The sequence below is a fragment of the Gossypium arboreum genome, chromosome 12 (assembly GCF_025698485.1).
Source record: "Gossypium arboreum isolate Shixiya-1 chromosome 12, ASM2569848v2, whole genome shotgun sequence".
In the NCBI taxonomy this organism is placed as follows: domain Eukaryota; kingdom Viridiplantae; phylum Streptophyta; class Magnoliopsida; order Malvales; family Malvaceae; genus Gossypium; species Gossypium arboreum.
In genome coordinates, this window is record NC_069081.1 from 113,152,454 (window position 1) to 113,178,068 (window position 25,615).

Genomic DNA, 25,615 nt, shown 5'->3' on the forward strand with positions numbered 1-25,615 from the left:
TTTCCTTTTCTTTTTTTAACTTTTGATTTATTTTTATTTATATCAAAATATAAAATTAATATTTTCATATATATAATCAAATAAGAAAAATTCAAATCTTCAAATTATATTTTATTTTATTTTTCAATTAACATTTGATTTAGTTATCATGTATTGTATTCTAAATATGTTAATATACATTTAATTTTATATTAAATTAAGGTGAAATATATATAAAAAACTCTTATTTAAACACTTTTAAAAAATTAAATTTTATAATATTTCTTTTATTTACTTAATAGATAACATTTAGTTTTGGTCATAATAACCTAGAATTGTAAATAAATAAAACTTCGATAAATTATTTGTGAATCGTTGGAATGATATTCATTTATTAAATTAAATAAATGAGTATTAAAAAATTACAATAACATCTACGTTCTATTTTTATGAGCCAAATACTCCAATACCTAATATAAAATATTTCCTTATTGAATTTGATAGACAATATAATCATCCTTTATCCGATTTGTTCAATTTCAATTCTTCATATGAACCTTCTAAATTACAAGTAAAAATGACGAATAAACAATACTTAAAAGCTTTTACAATTCTTTTTAATTCTTTCAATCATATAGAGAAATTCAAATACTACTTAATGAAAACTTAATTCTTTTATTTCATGATCTTGAAATGGACCATAGTCGATATTTTTTGTTAATAACTTTATACCATTCATAATCGAATCCTCTTTTCCTTTTAATGTATCTTTTTATTTCCATTAAATTGAGAACTATCCATTAATTCATTTTGAGATGGTTGAATGCCATTCATCTTTAGAGATTGTCAAATACCATGAAAATATGAACTGCCAAATGTCATCCATGGCTAATGGTCAAGTGCCATTTCAAATATTTCAATAACTTAAAGACATTATAACTCTCATATTAAAATATCTTATTTTATACAGCGTAAAGAACATACGCGTTTAAATTTTATTGATTTTGAATTATATATATAACATTTCATTAAGCAATGAATAATATAGGTACAGGTTTAATTCCAAAAAACCAGCATGTGCGCATAGTCAACTAGAACCAAATGGCCAAGATATATGCTGACGGATAAAAGCCGTCCCTTTAAACCGTGAAAATCTAATGTTAAAAAGATACTGCGACAAAATTCAAGTCGTTGCTATAGGATTTTGTGGCTATAAGCTTTTAGCAACAGTAATTCCTGCCTCTCTATATTGAAAATCCATCGATAAACAGATTATTTTTGGAGATCATTCCCATAAAATCAAATACACACAATTTAACAATAGTAAAAGGGCATTCCCAAAAAATTCATTTAACTACTATTGATTTTTCATTAAAAGAGAATTTATGGATTTGAATGCAATTAATAAAATTATACTATAAAATAAGATTTATATAATAAAATGAAATAATAAGTGGACTTATTTGTAATAATAATAATCGAAAGCCAGATAATATTTGTGATTTATAATTCTTACTTCAAATTTGATCTTAAAGCAATCATTTTATTGATAAACTATTTGAAATATCGTATGAAATTATATAAAGACCTTAAGACAGTTAGAAAATAAATACTAAAATCTAATTTAATGAAATATAACGTTTTTGAGGCATATTTTCACACAAAAAATATAAAAAATTATTATTTTAGGCTCTAATAAAATTTCAATACATCACCCATTTTAAATATATAAAATTATTGTTATATACTGACTCATATTCAACTTATTTTTAATTTTAATTAAATTATTTTAAATATAAATAATTAAAATAAAAAAAATCAAATATTAAGAAATGTTAGGTATAGTCGCAAATCAAGTTGCATTTTCAAGAAAAGAATAAGATTTAAGTTTTGAAGAAAGATATTATTGGGTCGGACACTGAACATGAAAAATAAAAAAATAATTATATAAATTAGTTATGGAATTTTGTTTTATTGGAGTTACTTATGTTTTAAAATAATTTAATTAGAGTTAAAAAATAGGTTGAATATATAGCTAACTACCACAAAGAAAGCACCGCCAAAAGAGGCTCGCTGGTAACTTCGGCCTCCACCATGAGAAGAGCAAGAAGAGGATCAAGGGGAAGCCACCACCAAAGCAACGATACCTGGTCCGTCAAGCCTGATCGTGGTACTCCTCAACAACCACCGCATGGTTCCCAAGAACAACAACAGGAATCCAATCTTAATTCTCCTTCAACCTCCTCTACTTCTAATCAACAACAATTCCTCAATTCTACCCCAGAACCCCATAAAACGCATCGAAATCCCAGCTGGAAATACCGACGTGGCCACGTGGTGAAAACCCAGTTCGTTAAAAGATCCGACCTCGCTTCTTTCAAACATGAGCTTAGCTCTGAGGATAATAACGCGAGTTTGGGTGTAGCTGAAGACGTGAATGTGGACCAAAATGAAAATAAAGGAAGAGAGGTTTTGGAGTCAAAGATTGAAGAGGACGGAGAGAAAATTGAAGGAGATGAATCACATGACGGCGCGGATGATTTAGTGAATAGGTTGGAGGAGCTGCGGTTAAGGGGGGATGAACCCGAGTTGCCGGAGGAACAACTGAGCATCAATAAACAGTTGCAGGAGGACGAGGTAATTCCTCGAATTTTTTATTTCTACTACTTTCCCTTTTTTTTTTCTCGAACAATTGTGTTGCGTTCTCTAAATTTGTGCACTTCTTTTATTCTGTTGTTATTATTATTGAAGCCGAAGGCATTATAATCTTGGTCCGAATAATGATGATCTTGAGTTTAGCTTAGCTTCTTGAAGTTCATATGCTTTAAAACTATGTCTTGTGTCATTGTTGTCCTAGTGAAAAACCTAAAATTTGTGTCAACGGAATGTGATGATGCTAAAGTTGTTTCTTCCCCCTCTCAATTCCCTGGCCATAAAAAGGGTTCATTTTTATCTATATCCAATTCTCCTTATCTGATCTCTCTTCTTTTTTCCTGGTAGCTACTTGTGATACAGTCTATTTATGGAGACAATGTCTTCATCCTCGAGGAACATATGGGCTTACGGTCCTTGAAGGTTATGTATTTGCTCTATAACTTCATGTTTTAGCTAGTAGCTACAATCAATTGATTACTGACTAAGATGATACCTTTGTATTATTTTACAGATTCATATTCATCTTGAAGGCTGTGGAGAGAAAATTATAACAACAAAATTTAATTCATCTAATGGTGTTGGTGCAAAAAGTGAGGCTTCGGTTGACTTTTCATACTCATTCAAAGTCCAACATCTTCCACCGATTGTGTTGACTTGTTTACTGCCTAAATCGTACCCCAGTCATCTTCCTCCTTATTTCACCCTCTCTGTTCAGTGGTTGCATCCTGCTAGAATCTCTGATCTTTGTGGTCAGCTTGACTCATTATGGAAGGAGCAAGAAGGGCAAGAAGTTATGTACCAATGGGCAGAATGGTTACAGAATTTCTCTCTTTCTTATCTTGGGTTTGATAAAGAAATAATTCTTGGTCCTTATGGTATTGAGAACACTGGAGATAGACGTGCAATTTCAGGAAGTGTCTCCCCAGATGTTGATGTTCCATTTATTAGGAGTTACAATGAAGATAAATTGCATGAGAACTTCCTAAAAGGCTTGCATGAATGTTCAATCTGTCTTAGTGAGCATGCAGGTAATTTTACATTGATCAATTGTAAAAGTTCTGCTATTGTCGGCATTTCCTTCTGAGAACATTTTAGGGCTCATCCTTTGTGCTTTACCAGAGAAGAGCATGACTTGAAAAGAAGCCAAGGGTTTGTAATATCTTGATGTTTTAAGTGTGTCATCTTTAGATGATTTTATTTGTTATGCTAAGGTTAATTAACATTGTGGATCCAAAGTATCAGTAATATCATTTTCAGTTAAGAAAATTTCCACTATAATAAGTTGGAGAACTTGCATTAACCATGCTGGGAGCTTGTGACTTCTGGGGGGTTGGATTTGAGTATGGATGGCCATTAAGCATATGGCATGTGCATTTAATAAAAAATGAAAATAAACTATGATTTTGGCTTTAATATGATGAAAATATTGTGCATTCTATTGTGACATTTTTGGTCCTATGTTGAATATTGCTCTTTTTTTTTTTTTTTTTTCCTTCTTTCACCAGGTATTGACTTTGTTAGGCTGCCATGCAAGCATTTCTACTGCTGGAAATGCATGGAAACTTATTCTAATATGCATATCTCTGAAGCCACCATAACCAAGCTGCAATGCCCTGAAGCTAAATGTGGTGGTATGGTCCCTCCTGCTTTATTGAAACGGTTGCTTGGCGATGAAGGGTATGAACGGTGGGAATCCCTTATGCTACAGAAAACACTTGAATCAATGTCAGATGTTGCATATTGCCCAAGATGTGAAACACCTTGTTTAGAGGATGAAGAGCAACATGCACAATGCTCCAAGTGCTTCTTTAGCTTTTGTACCCTTTGTAGGGAGCGCCGTCATGTTGGCATAGCTTGTATGGCACCAGAAATTAAGCTTCGTGTCCTGCAGGTATTAGCTATGTCATTTTCTTCAGTGGTGTTTTTCTGCTCATGTCTACTTGGACAAGCTTATCATTTCTTCTGCAGTAATTTTTCATCAGCATTTGCTCTCATGTTTTCCTTGTAAATTGTAGAAATTGGCTTTTAAAGGTTAATTGGATAGTTTATAGCTTTAGCTTGGACTTCATGGAATAATATAGATCAATGATTGTCGATGTCTTCTTCTTGGCTGTGCTCCTTTCCCTTCACTGCTTTCAGATATTTTAGCATTTTCCTTTTCCTGTGATCATCTACTTATATTATAGAAACTTTGCTCATCACTCATGGAATTAATATTGTTGACAGGAACGCCAAAGTTCATCCCAATTGGACCATGAGCAAAAGCGCAGGGAGCGTGAGATGATCAATGAACTTCTCAGCATGAAGGAAATAATGCGTGACGCCAAGCAATGTCCATCTTGTAAGATGGCAATCTCAAGGACTGAGGGATGTAACAAGATCGTATGTGAGAACTGTGGGCAGTATTTCTGCTACCGCTGTAACAGTGCGATTAGCGGATATGATCATTTCAGGTACACAAACACATACGATATTTCCAGATAAAGTCTTATCGTTGGCTTGGTTCAACTCGTGAATAGTTGATTGGTCAGTATTTAGCTAACAAGGTTTTTCCTCTTTCCTTATTGGAGGGATGGGGCATGTGAATTGTTCCCACAAGAAATGATACGGGAGTGGGAGGAAAGGGTGAATGTACGCCAAGTATTAGGTCAAGTTCACGCTCAACTATTTGCTGACCGCGGGCTGCCGTGCCCTAACTGTCGTCAGTTCAATGCAAAGGTGAGAAAATTAAATCGGTTTGTTGGAAATTTTTTCCCCTTATATGTACCTTTTATCTCCTAATGCAATCTTGTGGAAACTAACTGATATGTCACAGAAGTATGAATGTCATGTTATATAGCATTCATCCTGATTTAAAATGACAACCCCAGCCAATGGTACTTTTACCCAAAATTACTGATATATGTGTTGTAGTCGAAAACATAACAAAAAGTTTCTTCGATATTCGAACCGGAATATTTTGACATTGTTAGATTGATTTATTGATATGTAAATAGGGGTTCTAGTTTAATGTTTTGATTGTACGCATTAACAGGTAGGCAACAACAATCACTTATTCTGCTGGGCATGCCAAATGCACTACTGTTACTTGTGCAAAAAGATTGTAAGGCGCGGCTGTCAACACTATGGACCCAAGGGTTGCAAGCAGCACACAGAGGGATAGCAGCAAATACCATCGATCAACCTTATTGATAGATGAAGTGGTGAAGGAATAGAAACCTTGCCCGTCGTCTTCCAAGGGCAAGGATATTTGGCTGGGCTATTTGTGTTTCCTATTCTTCCTTAAAAGACATTTTTCCCGTGTGTTGTAAATTACTATAATTTTGTTATTGGTATCATCATCCCCGTCTAGGTAATTGCTTTGAAATAATTTCAGTTTCCAAATTGGATGCTGGTTCTGGACGTAAATTTGAGATCTGTCTTTCTTTCAACTGAATTGTAGCAAATAAAAAGGAATTTTTGGAACCTATCCAGAAGAGATGTTATTATGGATTATTATCCTCAGCAGTCAGTTGAGTAAAAACTCCACAAGACTATAATAAAATAATAATTATTTTTTTATTATATATTTTTAATTAATTTTTGGATTAATGTGACTTTTGTCAATTAGGTTTTTTTATACGAGTGATCCAATTATTAGTGCTTATTCTTTTGGATGGTTCAGGTCTAGAAGTTTTCATATATTTTATTTTGGTGATTAAAGTTTAAAAATTTTAATTTAGTTATTACTAATGCTAGCGGAACTGTTTTTTATTGGTATAAAAATAAATTTAATTTTTATTATTTTATTGATTTTATCAAATTATCGTAATTTAAAAAATTTAACTAGTTTAATTCTCAATTTTATATATTTTATCAATTTAAACTTAATTCTTAAAAATAAAAATTTAAACTTAATTCTTAAAAATAAAAAAATTACACAAGGTTTTATAAATATACATACAAAATTACAAAAATATGTCCCATTTCCTCTTCATTTTCATCCTTTGCTGAGGCCACTACAGCATCTGCAAGTTCGTCCGATGCATCATCTTCATTCAGCAAACTCCATCCAGGTATGAGTTTTCCTGCTTGTCTGATCAGACAGCTATAGTCATATATATTGTGTTGGAGCCAAAACTTGCAGGCCAAGTAAGGGCTTCACTAATAATCGGGGTGAGGTTGGTTGTGGGGCAAATTACTTGCATTAATTTCCAAGTCAACACTATTATTTGTTACGGCAAATGGGAGTTCTCACCATTATCTTTCTTGGTACTTGAAGTAGAGTGAGTGAGCGAGCTGTTTTTTTCCACCTTGTTCAGATAAACTTTCTCAAAAACAAGAACTGTAGGCTCAGCTTCAACTTTACTTGCTGCAGGTTTTTGACCTCTTGCTTGAGGATAACACTCATCAGACACGTCAATCGAAGCAACCAAGTTCTTAGACATACCCTTTTTTGATACTGCTCCTGATGGCTTCCAGTCTGAACAGCTTGAGCAGAAGGCTCGTCCGTTCTGAATATTTATAAGGGTAAACTATTTAGTCGGTCAGCCAACTTTTAGGATGCTTTCAGTTTGGTCACTCAAAATAAAATCTTTGCAATTTGGTCACCCAAACTGTACATACCAAATCATGTTTACACTTTCATTTTAGTCAACCAAAAAAATATCTTTTTTAAGTATTGATTGGGACAAAAAAATCTCATTTGAGTAGACAACAAACTTACGGATTTAAACCAAACACGAACTTAAATCTGTCTTCATCTAACTTACCGATTGTTAGATCATCACCGCACTTCAACTGTGGCTTCTCATTTGAGTCTTTCTTCTCACCATTCCAATATGTTGAATTCCTCTTTGGCTTTATTTCTCTATGACGTAGCGAAGGGGGGGCTGGTAGGGTAGCCTCCCCCAAAAAAAAAAAATTCAAACTCTTTAGCATCTATTAGTAGAAAAGGGGATATTTCTATGTTTGCCCCCTCCAAAATTTCATGCTCTTTGACTACTTTTTAGCATGCATAATAAAAGGACTATTTCCATGTTTGGATCCTTAAGTTTTTTTTAATTTTCTTTAAAATACCCCTTAATTAAAGGTGTCTATGGTTTAGGCCAAGTTTCTAATCCAAAATATTTTTCAAACTCAGGCCCATTTTCTAGTAAGCCAGGTCATCCAAAAAGCTCGTTTTACTATTAAAATTTTTTTAATAAAATATTATAAATATATCTTTAGTTGTTATTTTTTATAATTAATATTTAATTAAAAAAACTTTTTTATTACTCAAAATTGAATTCGAAACAGGTCAACTCGAAGCACAAAATTTCTTATTCAAGATTGACCAAAATCGGGTCGAACCTATCGGGTTAGGTGGCTACCCAACCTTTGGACAAGTATATCCTTAATGCCCTGAAAAATTATGTAGAGGTAACAAATGCCAAAGCTAAGGAGCAGGGTATGTTTCCCATTGGGAAACGATTCTCCCAAAAAGCACAATATAAAGGTTTTATCAAGCTTCAAATTTACAATGTATGATTGAATAATAAGTTTATTTGGGTCTGCTTTGCCAAAACTAGCCTTTAGAAGCTTGCCTCTAAATGGGTCTTATTTCGCTTTGTCAATTTAGGCTTTGCCTCTAGTAGCATATTATTTCATTTCACCAAATCAAGCTCACCTTTACAGGCATTTTATTTTATTCCACCAAATCAAACTTGCCTCTAATGTATCTTTGTAACACCCCCTAACCCCAAACCGTAGCTAGAACAAGGTTACAGAGCACTATCGAACCTATCGAACAATTTACATAAAATACCTATGTTCAACCAATCTAAACACATTTAAATATGCTCAAAACTTGCTAAATTTACATATTTTATATATTATCCAATACTCAATTCTAATTACTTATCAAATATTATCAAATAAATCAAATTTAAATTAAATTAGTCAAGTCCTATTATATACCATTACCAAAATCTAAATCTACTTATTTCACTTTTACATTCACCATTCAAAATGACACATATAAGACACCTTAAAATAAACCGTATCAACAATTAACACGCTTTACCTCGTTGAATTTGGGATCAGCCTGAGATGCTGATTCGACATTCTCACTTTAATTTAACCTGCACACGGAAATAAACCGTACACTGAGTATGGGTATACTTAGTGGTATTTCTATAATCCGAACACTTAATAAAATAAAAAAAATAACAAACTCTTAAAATCATATAACAATCATAACTATTCAATTATTTAATTCATAGATAAATTTATTGTAACTTATTTCATTTTTTCACTTACTAACCTATATAGCTTTCCACGATTTATTCACAAGTCATTAAACAATTATAATATTCACTTTTATCCAATCCAGAGCTACATAATTCATTTGTCTCAATCATACTTTAGTTCACTATTTAATATCAATAAACTATATTCAACTATTCACTTTTCAATCAGTGTTCTGTACATATCCATTTCAATAACAATCATTGCCATTCATATCAAATCAACTTGCTATCCCAGATAGCTTTCACTGTATAATACGATTCATGTGTTTTAGTCCACATTTCAATTCTTCATTCAGTATCAATCTGATCACTGTTATATTTAATAACTCCTATTAACATGATTCGGACTCAGACGGATACACGGATCCAACCAAACACACTAGAATGACACCCAGTGCCTCATCGGATAGTTCGAAGCAATATAGTGACACCTAGTGTCTCATCGGCCTAGCCAAAGTAAAGTGGTACCCAGTACCTCATTGAATCTGTAATACCCCATACCGTACCTAAGACCGGGATAGGATACGAGGTATTACCGAAATTTTCAGAATAATTTCAATTAATTTATATTATTTAGTATTCATTTTCATGTTTCATGTAACATCCTTTTCATATATTCAATTCAAAATATCATATAAAATATGATACAATAATTAAATTTTCATATTTACATGCTCATTCAGGGTATCCGAACCTACCTGACTAAATTGCAGAAATACCAAGATTTAGGGGCATATTGGTAATTTACCATTTTCCCAAATTTCACCCAATCTTAAATTGATAATTTCATTCAATTTATTAATTTAGATAATAAAACAATTTATTCCCTTCAATTTAGTCATTTTTGACATTTTTATAAAATTGCCCCCTAAAGTTTTACTTTTATTCAATTTAGTCCATGAGCTTAAAACATGCAAATTAGCCATGCTAACTGAATATTCATATATATTTTTCCTCCTCCTCCTCTCCATTCCACATCCTTAATGTATATAACATTCTTGTAAGTACGATTTCACAATTTACTTATTAATGCTCAAATCAATCTGTTCACACGAGTCATAGTCACTCAATTATTTATAATTCGAGCTACAGAGCTCAAAATTAAGATCCGTAAATTTTCCCTAAAACTAGACTCACATATCATTCCACCATAAAATTTTAAGAATTTTTGGTTTAGCTAATTAGTACAGTTTATTCATTTAAGTTTCCCCTGTTTCACTTTCCAACAGTTCTGACCTCTCTTCACTAAAAATTAATTATATCACAGTACAAAACTCGGATAATGTTCCCATTGATTTCTATTGAAAATAGACTCATTAAGGATTCTAAGCATATAAATTTGAGACTCTAATTAATTTTATCCAATTTTTGGTGATTTTCCAAAGTCAAAACAGGGGAACCCGAATTCATTCTAACATTGTCTTACAAAATTCATTATATCTCATAATTTACAAATCCATTGCTTACACCGTTTCTTCTATGAAAAACTAGACTCAATAAGCTTTAAATTTCATATTTTATTCATCTTCTAATTCGATTTCTACAATTTATGGTGATTTTTCAAAGTTAGTCTACTTCTGCTGTCCAATATTGTTTTAGTTCAAGATGTTTATTACCATTTTTCCTCTAAATTTCAAAGGTCATACAATTCAGTCCTTGCTCAATTAGCCCATCTATTAAGCTAATTTTTCTCAATTAACATTTTATTCCATCATTCTAAACTATTACACAATCTTTAAAAATCAGAATTTTAACACTAAACCTTAATTCATAACTTTTTCACAATTAGGTCCTAAAATCAATTTCTATTTAAATTACTTGATAAAATCATCAAACAACAAAATCAAAGCTTCAAATTCATTTTATTTCATCATAAACAGCTAACACTTATCAATGATAGCTTTTAATTTTGTTCATAAAATCAAAAACTAATGAATTAAACACTTGGACCTAATTGTAAAAGTCACAAAACATAAAAATCTCAAAGAAAAGGGTAAGAATTGAACTCACATATGTCAAAGTATAAAAACCAGCAGCTTTCAGACCTCCCATGGCGTTTTGCTGAAGAAAATGATGATATCTCTAGATTTTTCAAATTTGTCTTGTTTTATATGTTTAATTTGCAAAATTTCCCATTTTGCGCTTGTTTCTCCTTGTCTTTTTGCTGATTTTCTTGCCCAACCGTCCAGCCCATACAATTTGGGTCCAATTGCCTTTTAAATCCTCCTTTTAATCACTTAAATTATTTAATCACAATTTAATAAATTTTGCACTATTTTTCAATTTAGTCCTTTTTAATTAATTGACTAACCAAACGTTAAAATTTTTTAACGAAACTTTAATACTAATTTAATAACACTCCATAAATATTTATAAAAATATTTATGGCTCGGTTTATAAATCCGAGGTCTCGATACCTTGTTTTCAACCAAATTTACCTGATTAATTCTTTTAAAATCGCAAAATTCACTAATTAAAAATAATTCTTTTAAGTTCGCGCTTGGCCTATAATTATTATTTGTTAAAATTTCTAAACTTACTCGTCGGATTTAGTGATCTCGAATCACTGTTTCCGACACCACTGAAAAATTTGGCTATTACAGAATCTATCCGAAGAAATATAGTGACACCTAGTGTCTCATCGACTCGAGGTCGAAGTATCCCTGAACTCTTCCAATCTTATGGCATGTCAATTATATCCGACCTAGTCCGATACTGTTAACAAGGTTTCCAATTCACTTTCCAGTTTCCAATCATTATACACTTCAACAATCACATTTATTCCCAATTCAATATAACTCAATTCACTTTTCAATAACAAAATTCAATTTCACAATAATCACTTATTCATATTAATTTCATCACATACTAAATCAATTCATTTCAATTATAAAAAAAAACACAATACAAATAATTCACATCTTAATTACTTATCATAACATTTACCCAAAATTCAATTATCATAATTGCACAATATCACATTCACACACACACACACATATATATATGTATATATATATATATATAATTCAATTCAATATTAATTCAATAAATTCATAACATATCAAATCAACCCTCTTCCATTATCAAACACAATAATTCTCACTTCTAACATTCACTAAAGGCATTGAAAAAAATATAACAATTAATAACTAGGTCTGGATTATAGAAATACAAACTGTAATTTCCGAGCTAGCTCCCATCGACTTTGCCTTTTTCCTTGCTTAGCTGAGATTTCCGAAACAACGCTAGCTACGTAAATTAATTAAATATTATCAATACACTACCATTCAATTTAAATTTCTATTCAACTTTTACTTAAATTCCAATTTAGTCCCTAAACCGAGACTAACTTTTATTCTTCATATTTAACTCAATATTTTCATTCAATTTTCACTTTAGACTTATTTCAACTCTCTAATTTCACCATAGGACCATAATTTTTAATTTTTTTCAATTTAGTCCCTACCATTCAAAACTTATGAATTACTTTACAATTCAATTCTTATTTCACTTCTAACTTGTATTTCTATCAATTTAGACCTTAATTCATCATTTTATTCATCATGAACAATATCTAGAAATCTAAAAATTTTCAAAATATCCTCTTAATTTCATCAAAACCTTGTTTCAAAGCTTCCAAAACATCAAAATTAAGTAAAAAGGACTAAATTGACTTACCAATTAAACTTTTAAACCTTAAAATCTGAATTTTCCCTTTTCTCCATTTCTTTCTTTTCTTTCCTTCCTTTCACTGTTTCGTTTCATACCATTCTGTTTTTCTATTCTTTTTCTTCCTTTTATTTGCTTTATATATATAATATAATAACTTATTAAATATCTATTTAATAATCAATATATTTATTAAAATTGTAATATTATTTATATTTACACATGTAACATATCATCATCATACATTTGTCATGTTTTAATTTATTTATTATATAAAAATCTTATAATATAATTATTTAATTAATAAATATCTTTTATAATTAATAAATATCTATTAATAATTAAATACATATATTACAAATGTATGCATAATATTTATTACACATGTATTTTATTTTTATCACACACTTGTCACAATTTAATTTATTTATCATATAATTATCTTATAATATAATTATAATAAATTAATTTAATATCATTTATTACTAATAAATATATATATATTATATATTTTTAATTTATATGCTGCCCCACTTATGCTAAATGGCATAATTCCTATTTGGTCCTTTTTATTTTCTTTTAATATATAATTAAACTTTCACACTTTATTCAATTTAATCATTTTATCCAATTATCCTTAATTAAGTTAAATTCACTTAATTAAACTCTAATTAACCACTCAATTAACTTTGTAAATATTTTTGATAAATATTTACGGATCCATTTTCAGCAACGAAGACCGAAAATACACTTTTTCGATAACCGTAAAATTCGGGTCATTACAATCTTATTTTGCGTCTTCAGACTTGCTTCACCAAGTTTGGTTTTGAAGCTACAATAATAGATATTTCTATCGTCACAAATGAGAGACACCATGCCAGTATTGTCTCAAGAAAGGCAACTTCATAACATTCCTCTTAACTTGGGGAAAGGGGGCTATTGTCATACCTATCTCTACTGCCATCCTAAGTTCAACAAGACTCACTCAAGGGTCACCTCCATAACATCCTAATGAAGCTTTCCATACCTCTACAATCACTCTATGCAATAGGCATCATTTGAGGGGATTCACGTCAAGCTACCCCTTCCCCTTTGATATAAGGCTCTCTCCATCATCAAAAGAGAGGAGCCGAAGATATAACAAAATTGATTGTAGTCATAAACTAATTAAAAATCTAACTAAGGCAAGTGCACCTATCAATTAATAGTATAGCTATGGTGAGCAAATATATCATTCCTATGATGACTAAAAGTATTAATAATTACTGTCTTTCTATTATTTAATCGACAAATTGTAAAGATTGATTAAAACTAAAATTAACTAAATTAATTAACTAAAGTACATGAGAAAGTATGAATCAGGAAAATAAACGATTAGCAATCAATAAGTGAAACAATACTTAGGAAAGAATTCACTTACATTTCATCTGTCATTATCAATTTGAATTAAACAATTTCTTTACTTAGTATCTTGATCCGTAGAAATCCCTAAATTATGATAATACCTCTTTCGAGAGTAAGAGCAACTGACTCTAGGTTAATTAATTGAAATTTCTTTCTAATTAAAACATCTATTATCGTATTAAATCGGTCTATGGATCCCCCTATTAGATTTGACTCTAATCCAGTAGATTTATATCGTCCTATTTCTAGAATTGCATGCAACTTTACTCAATTATGCTAGATCTACTCTTAAATAGGGACTTTTTCTCCTCTGATTTAAGCACATCAAACATGGATTAATAGTCAGGAAATACTAAACCGAGAATTAAACACACATAATTGGGAACAAGATTCAAGTATTTATTGCTAAAATATAAATCAAAAGACAGAATCCATCCTAGGGTTCATCTCCCTAGGTATTTAGAAAATTAGTTCATAATCGCAAATAAAAATATCTCAAAGACAGTATAACCATAAGAAATAAAGAAATTCATAATAAACTTCAAAAAAATCAAAATGAAATATTCAATCATGATGGAAATCTATTTTAGAGACTGTTTTAATGGTGTAACCGAGTCATTTTCTTGTGTATTCTCTGATGGCTCATTCCTCTCTTCTCATATTTGATATATATAGGTCAAAGAATGTTCGAAAACCTAAAAGTTGCATTTTTCCGCATGTTTGGAGTGCAGATCATGATTTCCACATGGTCTAGCATGTGGTCGTTTGGCAACCCGTGTAGCTCACACGGCTGTGTGCGCCCAGCCTGTGTGGCCCCTGTACCTTGCTCTAATTTTCTGATTTTCTCTCATTTTTCACTACTTTTGCTCCCAAATACTCTCCTGAGTATAGAAAAATGAATTTAAAGGATTAAGAGCATAAAATTCACGATTTTACATCGAATAATCATCCAAAAATATATTAAGAATAAGGTTAAAATATGTTACTTTTGACATTTATAACAAATCCTGCCCATTCTGTCCTAGAGTTTCCAAGTACTTGAAAACCTCTATGACCGACTTTTCACAATATCACAATGTGAACCATTTGTAATCTCCACTACTAAATATTGCATCATCAACAAACATTTTCATTAAATTATTTCAAGGATATGACATAGTCTTTTTAGTAAATCAAATATTAATTTCTTTTATCAATTTTTTAAAAAAAAGGTTTAATCATTAAGTTTGATATCGCAAATAACAAAAAAAGAAAATGATCATTTTAATTTTATGGGCCGATGATTAAGCCTTTCAGTTGTGCCGAATACTTGGGGGACTTTAGAAAATGAGTAAGATAGTTAGGCTAAAGAAGGGATTGTATGAAATTGTGATTCCACATTATCTCTATCTATTTTTCCAATAGGAAAATGACAAACCAAATTTTTTCTTAATCTAATTTATCATTCTCCTATTAAAAAGGGATAGAGATGACGTGGAATCACAGTTTCATACAATCCCTTCTCATTGAGCTAACTTGATCCTTTTCATATGGTGAACTTTAATGTTTTACTACGTCGAAAAAGTTGAATGAGAAAAGGGGTAAGACTATATATGTATATATAGCGAGAATTGTCCTGCTTCAGAAATGGACATTAAAGACAACATCGCAAGAGTTGGGACAAGCAATGCTTTTATTATCATTTGGGAAATTGAATAGCCATTGGACATCCTAACCAGGTCGTCTGAAGTGGCTCAAATGAATGAATGATGGTACTAGGTCTTCACCTCAACATCCCATTCAATTGCCTGGTCCAATCTATGAAATAAAACTCCCACTGTCACATTTCCTACAATGTTTTCCCAAAATAATTATGTCCCTCCTCCTTTCCCTATAAAAATAGTATCAATGACATTGAAAATATGTACATAAAAAACCTTGACCTAATGTATGGTATATGGTTAGATGAATGACATCGGCGACATTAATTGAGAGCATGATCCATATCAACTGCCCTTGACCATAAAATGGGTTCGAGATTCAACCTTTACGAGGGCATTTTTTGCATTCCATTCCAATCCAAAATTTGACCATCTCCTTGGAATTAATTCACCAATCATTGATCACATCCATCCTTTTGATGCATAGCTTTTGAGCAAACAATACTTTTATTTCTTCCAATTTTAATACTATACCAGCTGTAATTCCCTCAATACACATCCCCCTTGGCTGACTAAAACCATGCATTCAATTCACTCCTAGAAGAATAAGTTTTTATACCAGCTTTTTATCGGCCCCTTTATTTTCATTTTCAATAAAATCTATTTCACTTAAATGAATTTTTATAATAAATATTTAATAAGAATATAGAAATGTACATATGAACTTTATATATATATCTTTATATTATATATCCATATTTTACTTATCCGATGAAATTAAAAATACATACTAAAAAGCGTTGGATAAAATACATTTTATTTTAAAAAAATATGTAAGTTTAAAATTTTAAAAGACATTATTATGAAAATAATTATCGTAAACTATAAAATATAGTCAAAGAGTCAAAAGAATGGGATTGAACGGATTTGTTGTAGTTAGGCCTTGGTTTTATCATTTAAGATTGCATGAAACAACCGTGATCTCTCAGCTTCTCAACCGTTTTCACCCCCTGTTTCTTCCTAATAATTAATATGTCTTGGCATGCAATTTATTATCTTCACGAGGCGGTATATTTCCACCCTTATTTTAGTTTCCCTCTGTCTATATATTATATAGTTTTCTTCCATATATATAGAAAATGAAGGATATATCTATATTGTAAAATTGATATGATTTTATATTCTCTTATCAATATTTTAATAATTCCATCCTCATATTTTTGTTCCATTAATGTAAATCATATTGCATGTTAAATTTAAAGTAATAGTTTTATGTAAAAATAAATAAAATTCAAATGTTAATTATATATTAATATAGACCATATTTTATATTGATATGATAGAAATATCGGATCGATTCGAAATTTTACATATATGACAAGTACAATTATATTGATAAATTCATCAGTTGAATTGTTAAAATATTAATCATAACATATTATAAAATTATGTAAAACCATATTAGTTTTACACTAGTGTTAATAGATTCCTCCCATATATATGTATTTGTCTTTAGAGAGTTTAGAGCACACACCGTATAAGTAAAAAAATGTAAAATATATTTTTTTAAAATTTATATAGGAAAATATGATTGATATAATAAAGTTGAAAATTAATAAGAATACATCTCAAAATTAAACATGTAATTTGATTTGGTACAATTATACATATGAAACTTTGATTGTTGTTTAAAGCTATACAGTACTTTAATTTTGATTCAATCATATATATATTTAAAGAAATAAATATATCAATTTATTTTTATATTCGATAAATATAATTATTTGTTACTAGTTTTGTTCAATAATTACTTTTGTTTACCTCAAGTTACTTTTTAGTTATTTATGTTTGAAATGTTACGTTTTAATCACTTACATTAACATGTTGTAACATTTTAGTTACATTAACGTGTTGTAATATTTTAGTCACTGAGTCATTATTTGTGGTTAACGGTGTGACAATAAGCTGACGTGGCAGGTTAAATCATCATTTCAAACAAAAATTTTAAGTTAAATTATACAATTAGTCTCTATATTTTTTTTATTTTGAGCAATTTAATTTTTTTCTTTTATGTTTTTTGAACTTTTCCTTCTTTTTTTTTTCATTCTCTTTTGCTTCTTCCTTTGTTTTCCTCCATTCTCCATCTCTTTTAATGTGGTTTTTCTATGTTTCCATTTGTTAAAACTAAAGGGAAGAAGAAAAGGAAAATAAAGAAATAAAAAGAAAAAAAAATTGTTCAAAAAAATAAAAGTATAGGGATTAGTTTTAACAAATGAAAAATATAAAAAGAAAAAACTACATGGAGAAAGGAGAAAAAAAAGGGTGAAGCAGAAGAGAATTGAAAAAAAAAAGGAAAAAAAAAAGAAAGTTAAAAAGAATATAAAAATTTAAATTACTCAAAATGAAAAAATATAGAGATCAATTGTATAATTAACCTAAAATTTTTATTTGAAATGATGATTTAACCTACCACGACGTCGGTTTACCGTTAATTGTTAATGATAATTAACGACTCAGTGACTAGGCTAAAATATAATATTTTAAATATAAATAATTAAAATGTAATTTGAGATAAAAATGAATTTTTTATAGTTAAAAAATTCATTAAAGAATATTTAAGGTACATAACTACATAACAACATATATATATATATTTATATATTTATGACAAAAGCCAGCAAGATTAGGTTATACGTCATTGTTACAATAAAAATAATATACCATATGATAAGAAAAACTCAAATACTAAAAATACCCATTCGAATATCTCAATTCTCGAGAGAATTAACTACTATTAATTTTTTCAAGCTCAGCTGTGCTTTTATAAGATTTTTTCTTTCGTCATTACTTCCAACTGTTGAAAAAAGTTCACTTAAATAGATTTTACGGCCATAGGTTAAGTTTGCAATAAAAGGTCTCATCTTCTTCACATTTCCTATCTTTTCTTTCTCTTCAGTTCTTAAACCTTCTCTTTCACTGTATTCCATTCATCTTCTTCGACTTGTGTCTGATTGTTTTTTGGTCTGGCTTTTTTTCCCGGCCGTATTTGAGGCCAAAATGACACCTTCTGGTTCATTTAACCAAGATATTGATGAGGATGACACAAAGAAGAAAGAAGGAAAGAAGAAGAAGGATCACAAAGTTCCATTGTTGAAGTTGTTTTCATTTGCAGACATTTACGACTATGTGCTAATGGGTTTGGGTTCCATTGGTGCATGCGTGCATGGTGCATCGGTTCCTGTTTTCTTCATCTTCTTTGGGAAATTGATAAACGTTGCTGGAATGGCTTATCTCTTCCCTAAAGAAGCTTCTCACAAAGTTGCAAAGGTATACTATCACAAAAACTACCAACGAAAAGGGTTTTTGAAACAACAAACTAAAGGTTTTCTTTTTTGCAGTACTCATTGGATTTTGTATACCTCAGCGTGGCTATTTTATTTTCCTCATGGATAGGTTAGTGACAATCTTTCCCCCTCACGCAAAAAGCTTCCTTAATTTATCAAAAGTTTTACTCTTTTTTTTTTTTTTTGATGATATACATGTATGTATAGAGGTGGCTTGTTGGATGCATACTGGAGAGCGACAGGCAGCAAAAATGAGGATGGCATACCTCAAGTCTATGCTAAATCAAGACATACGCTTATTTGACACTGAAGCTTCAACAGGACAAGTCATTTCCGCCATTACAAGTGACATTATTCTTGTTCAAGATGCTCTTTCTGAGAAGGTATTTCTTTTTCTCATCCGCTTTTTTTTGGCTTAATTTTGTTTCTCAATCTTATAGGAGTATAATATGAAAACAAAAGTAGCATTTTTGGGATGGTCTTGGGATTTTATTGACTTAAAAAGACAATTAAGACAGAAAAACGATAAAACTGTAAATAATCAAATAAAACAAAGTAAAAAGAAAATGACGAAGCATTAACAAATTGAAAAAAAAAAAAAAGTAACGGTGTGGATGAACCGACAATCCCAAGAGAATTACTATAATCTGACGCCGCTTTTATTTATCTGCCTCTGCAACTTCAAACTTAATAGTGGCAAATAAATGAAAAGAGAAGTAGTTGTAAATTTTACCCTTTATAAATACATGACAAGATTCACTAGCATTTATTAGTCGGTTGGCTTGTTCGATGTATTTTTCTGGGTTTTAAGCATCCCCAGATGTTTGTCAGCTGCTCTTTCTATTTTTTGATGTCAAAACTGAAATATCCTTCTTATATATGGTTCAAAGTTGTATGAACCAGTTCGGGTAGTCCTGAAACTATTTTGCTCTAATTCCTCTGAATTTAACTTCCTTTGTACAATAGTTAAATATATGTTTAGATTTAAATTTTATTGTAAAGATGAAATGATAATAGAAATAATAATTAAAGACATTTTATCATATCAATATTTATATATAATATATAATATATAACTAGAATTATGTTTTGTTTATATTAAATCATTAATTAAAAACATAAAATTTATATACACTATTTATGTATGTGATTACAGTGATCATCTTAATTATAATTATAAATTACATTTTATTAATTTATAATGTAATAAAATCATTAGTTTTATCAAATTAAAATTATTTTATTTTTAAATAAAATGTACCGTAAAAGGAAATAACAATTCATAAGAAGAAAAAAAGTAAAAAAAGTTAAAATGTAAAAAAAAAAAAAGAAGTTAAATTGGAGAGCTATTTGTCCAAGTTTCTACCTGGACTCTAAACGTACCGGTCCTTTGTTACCCAAAGGCAACAAACCGTGAGTTGGCCTAAAAAATTGCTTAAACTCATTAAATTGAGACTCTAGTGGTAATCTAAACAAAGCCTTAATCTAAGAATTTCCATTAATTAAATTTTGTAACCTTGTGAAAACCCTACAAGCAAAAAGAAGAAAATTGCTGATTTTTACTCTTAATTTTCTAAAAAAGAATTGAAGAACTTGACAACCCTAATTTTGGAATTAAAATCCTCCCAAATTTAGATTTATTAATTAATTATTTGTTTATTTTGACATTTTATATATGTAATATTGATTAGATTAGAGATTTTTTACCTAAAAAGTAAAATAATTTAATTTAATGAACTTCTTCGATAATTTATGACTAATTAAAGGTGAGATTAATATAAAATAAAAAGCAAAAATATATAAAATATTTTTGCTATAAGGGGTGAGTTTGAGAGGACCTGTCTGATAAATTGTGTCTGGATTGAATTGAAACAAGTCATAAGTGCATGACGTAAAAGTATTTTGTTAAAGCCGAACATGATTGGGATATTAAGATGTGATGGATATCCGTGTAAAATTATTAGATTTATTTGAAACGAAAAAAAGGTGGGAGAATAGAGACGTTGCCGTCTGTCTTCTATCTTTAACCACAAAATGGAAATTAATATTTGGTTGCTGATTTGACAATTACAGATTCAATATTCCTACCATGTTTTAAATGACTTCCTTTTCCTTTCCCCTACCAACATTGAATACTATTTGGTTGGTTTTAATTCCATTATAATTATGTTTTTGTAAAATTATATAAGTTAATGAAATCATTTTTAAGAATATATTTTTGTAAATTTTTAGTAATTAGATTAATTTTTTACATTTTTAAATACAAAAAAAAGGAACGTTGAAAAATTGGTGGTGCGTAAAATTAATGAGAAATGAGGTGAACGATGGCAGGTGGGGAATTTCATGCATTACGTAAGCAGGTTTATAGTAGGTTTCTGCATTGGATTTGCGAGAGTATGGCAAATCAGTTTGGTAACACTGTCAATTGTCCCCTTGATTGCCATTGCTGGTGGGCTTTATGCTTACGTAGCCACGGGGCTTATTGCTAGAGTTCGAAACTCCTACGTCAAGGCCGGTGAAATTGCGGAAGAGGTCAGTTCATTTCGATCTCCCATGCATGCATAATAACACATTTTACGTACAGAGATTATCTGACAGATTTTGTGACTTGTCTTTCAGGTGATCGGGAATGTTCGAACAGTCCAAGCATTTGCAGGGGAAGAAAGGGCAGTGAAATCATATAAAGAAGCATTGATGAACACATACAAGTACGGCAGAAGAGCTGGCTTAGCCAAGGGCCTTGGACTGGGCTCTATGCATTGCGTGCTTTTCGTTTCCTGGGCGTTGCTCGTTTGGTTCACCAGTATAGTTGTTCACAAGAACATTGCCGATGGTGGGGATTCTTTCACTACCATGCTTAATGTTGTCATCTCCGGCCTGTAAGCTTAGGATTCTTATTCATCATCTATTCAACCGTTCATATATATATCGATATTTACATGGTTTTGTTGTGGTGCAGGTCACTAGGACTGGCAGCTCCCGACATCTCAGCGTTTATTCGAGCAAGGGTGGCTGCGTATCCGATATTTGAGATGATAGAGAGGAATACAGTTAGCAAAACCAGCTCCAAAACAGGCCACAAACTAGGCAAAGTGGAGGGTCACATTGAATTCAAGGACGTGTCATTCAATTACCCGTCTCGCCCGGATGTAGTAATCTTCAATAGGTTCAGCCTCAACATACCTGCTGGCAAAATTGTAGCTCTTGTGGGAGGAAGTGGCTCTGGGAAGAGCACGGTCATATCATTGATTGAAAGATTTTATGAGCCCCTTGCAGGGGAAGTTTTGTTGGATGGGAATAATGTCAGGGACCTTGATCTCAAATGGCTTAGACATCAAATTGGTTTGGTTAATCAGGAGCCAGCACTTTTCGCAACAACGATTAGGGAGAATATCCTTTACGGGAAATATGATGCTACACTCGGAGAGATAGCACGTGCTGCGAAACTTTCGGGGGCCATTACGTTTATTAATAATCTCCCTGATAGATTTGAGACTCAGGTAGCCATTTACCATTATTATTCTAGTCACCTTAACATGAGTTTGTTTAGAATTAACATGGACGACCACTTCGGAACTGTAAGTGTTTGGTTTGGTTTTTCAGGTTGGTGAAAGAGGAATACAACTATCAGGTGGACAGAAGCAAAGAATTGCGATATCTCGAGCAATAGTGAAGAATCCATCTATCCTTTTACTTGATGAAGCAACAAGTGCACTTGATGCGGAATCTGAGAAGAGTGTGCAGGAGGCACTTGACCGTGTGATGGTGGGACGAACCACAGTCGTCGTGGCTCATCGACTTTCTACTATTAGGAATGCAGACGTGATAGCTGTTGTTCAAAGTGGGAAGATAGTAGAAACTGGCAGCCATGATGAGCTCATTTCAAATCCTAACAGTGCCTACTCTTCACTCGTTCAGCTTCAAGAGACGGCGTCACTTCAACGATACCCCTCGCAGAGTCCTGCAATGAGTACACCACGCAGGTGAGTAAAACAATGCAGTTGATTTGCATCAGGCATTATATCATGTTTTCTGTATGCTAGTCTAGTAAGAATTCATTAATCAGAATTGTTTGTTTTCCCCACTTTATAGTTTGAGTTATTCACGAGAATTATCCCGAACAAGGACAAGCTTTGGTGCAAGTTTTCGTTCCGACAAGGATTCCGTATTTAGCCGTTTAGGTGCTGAAGGAATAGATACAAGGAAGCCTGTTTCACCAAGAAGACTATATTCTATGATAGGACCTGACTGGTATTATGGGGTGTTTGGAACCATTGCTGCATTAATTGCTGGAGCTCAGATGCCTCTCTTTGCTCTAGGGGTTTCTCAAGCTCTAGTATCCTATTACATGGACTGGGAAACAACATGCAATGAAGTGAAGAAAATTGCCACCCTATTTTGCTGTGCTGCAGTTATAACTGTCATTGTTCATGCAATTGAGCACCTATGTTTCGGTATTATGGGAGAGCGACTCACTCTCCGTGTGCGTGAAGTGATGTTTTCTGGTAATATTTGATGCTGTACTCGCAATCATTTGTCTTTTCCTAACCACCTGTAAAATTCATGTGCTTGTGACTTAATTTTGCAGCCATTTTGAGGAACGAAATTGGATGGTTTGACGACCCAAACAACGCAAGTTCCATGCTAGCATCGCATCTAGAGAGTGATGCAACATTTCTAAAAGGTGTAGTTGTCGATCGGACATCAATTCTCATCCAGAATCTAGGCTTGGTCGTTGCTGCCTTCATTATTGCTTTCATCTTAAACTGGAGAATCACACTTGTTATCTTGGCCACTTTCCCATTAATCATAAGTGGTCACATTAGCGAGGTTTGCACCCTTCCTGACATTAATTTATATAAGCTCAAAACTTAAATTATAGTGACATTCTTCCCTATTATTCAGAAACTATTCATGCAAGGCTTTGGAGGTGACTTAAGCAAAGCATATCTAAAAGCAAACATGCTCGCTGGTGAGGCTGTCAGCAATATTAGAACTGTGGCTGCATTTTGTGCTGAGGAGAAGATCTTTGATCTTTATTCCCGTGAGCTGGTAGAGCCTTCAAAGCGTTCGTTCAACCGTGGTCAAATTGCAGGGATATTCTACGGCATTTCCCAGTTCTTCATCTTCTCATCTTATGGCCTTGCCTTATGGTATGAGAGTTAACTAATGAGCATTCACAAATCATAACACAGTCTTTGTGCATTGCAATACTTAGTAAATTGTTAGTATCAAATGAATTGCAGAGCTCAATCATGAGCTGTTAATTTGTGCAGGTATGGTTCTATTTTAATGGGGAAGGAGCTAGCTAGCTTTAAATCCGTCATGAAATCATTTATGGTTTTGATTATAACGGCATTAGCCATGGGTGAAACTCTGGCATTGATTCCAGACCTTTTAAAAGGGAACCAAATGGTGGCATCGGTGTTCGAGATTATGGACCGAAAGACTCAAGTTATTGGGGATGTTGGAGAAGAAGTAACAAATGTGGAAGGTACAATTGAGCTAAGGGGTGTCCACTTTAGTTATCCATCAAGGCCAGACGTAGTCATTTTCAAGGACTTCGATCTAAAAGTACGTTCAGGCAAGAGTATGGCACTGGTGGGGCAAAGCGGATCTGGTAAAAGTTCGGTTCTTGTTCTTATACTTCGATTTTATGATCCAACAGCTGGGAAAGTGATGATTGATGGTAAGTTTTTCTCGTGAAAATCTTGAAATCCTCCCAGTAAAACGCCTTATTTCAACCAAATCTCATTTGTCAAATCCTTACAGGCAGAGATATCAGGAAACTGAAGCTGAAATCCCTTCGGAAACACATTGGTCTAGTGCAACAAGAACCAGCTCTTTTTGCCACATCCATTTATGAAAACATCCTTTATGGCAAAGAAGGAGCTTCAGAATCAGAAATAATAGAAGCAGCAAAGCTTGCCAATGCACATGGTTTCATAAGTTCCCTCCCCGAGGGTTACTCAACAAAAGTTGGGGAACGAGGAGTGCAACTATCGGGTGGTCAGAAACAGAGAGTAGCCATTGCTCGAGCTGTTCTGAAGAACCCAGAAATCTTGCTGCTTGATGAAGCTACCAGTGCTCTAGACGTCGAGTCAGAGCGTGTGGTGCAACAAGCTCTCGACAGGTTAATGAGGAACCGAACAACAGTTATGGTGGCACATAGGCTGTCAACTATTAAAAATGCAGATCAAATCTCGGTTATACAAGGAGGAAGAATAATAGAGAAAGGGAATCATTCTAGTCTCATAGAAAACAAAGAGGGGCCGTATTTTAAGTTAATCAATCTTCAGCAGCAACAGCATTGCAGCTAGAACAATAGTGTCACAATGTCGATGACACAATAATTACATTGTCGATAAAACAAATTACCAAGACTAATTATGCAAGGTGCTTTGTTTCATATTTCATCCCTGCCCTTTCTTTTTTCTGACTAAATGTGAATTTATCTTCAATAGAGCCATTGTTTCCATGTGAAGAAGATAAATGTAAACATATTGAAGAATGCTGTACAAGGCATTTTTTACCATACTCTGCCAATAAAACGGAGGGATACAAAGAGAAATTTCTTTCTTTTATCGTTTCATATGTTTTTTTAGTTTAAATCAGGGGGTAAAGCCTTTGGCTTTAATCTGGGGGTAGAGTG

General features: G+C 31.9%; 2 protein-coding genes across 3 annotated transcripts; both read left to right on the plus strand.

The window, feature by feature from the left end:
* The first annotated feature begins 1,924 nt into the window (after window positions 1-1,924).
* Window positions 1,925-6,200, plus strand: LOC108479969 (uncharacterized). Of its 2 annotated transcripts, XM_017782846.2 has the most exons (7): window positions 1,925-2,616; window positions 2,980-3,054; window positions 3,146-3,662; window positions 4,140-4,525; window positions 4,861-5,087; window positions 5,205-5,352; window positions 5,669-6,200. In XM_017782846.2, the coding sequence occupies exons 1-7, from the start codon at window positions 2,074-2,076 to the stop codon at window positions 5,795-5,797; spliced, it is 2,025 nt and encodes a 674-aa protein (XP_017638335.1). In that variant the 5' UTR covers window positions 1,925-2,073; the 3' UTR covers window positions 5,798-6,200. The 2 variants fall into 2 exon arrangements, with proteins under 2 accessions (XP_017638335.1, XP_052879273.1); XM_053023313.1 differs by lacking the exon at window positions 2,980-3,054 and having other exon boundaries at window positions 1,926-2,616.
* A 12,136-nt stretch (window positions 6,201-18,336) lies between these two features.
* LOC108479178 (ABC transporter B family member 2-like) lies at window positions 18,337-25,534 on the plus strand. Its single transcript, XM_017781626.2, has 12 exons — window positions 18,337-18,946; window positions 19,018-19,072; window positions 19,171-19,346; window positions 21,295-21,495; window positions 21,583-21,842; window positions 21,923-22,463; window positions 22,567-22,946; window positions 23,056-23,468; window positions 23,552-23,793; window positions 23,869-24,116; window positions 24,240-24,652; window positions 24,736-25,534. The coding sequence occupies exons 1-12, from the start codon at window positions 18,677-18,679 to the stop codon at window positions 25,281-25,283; spliced, it is 3,747 nt and encodes a 1,248-aa protein (XP_017637115.1). The 5' UTR covers window positions 18,337-18,676; the 3' UTR covers window positions 25,284-25,534.
* Window positions 25,535-25,615: the final 81 nt, after the last annotated feature.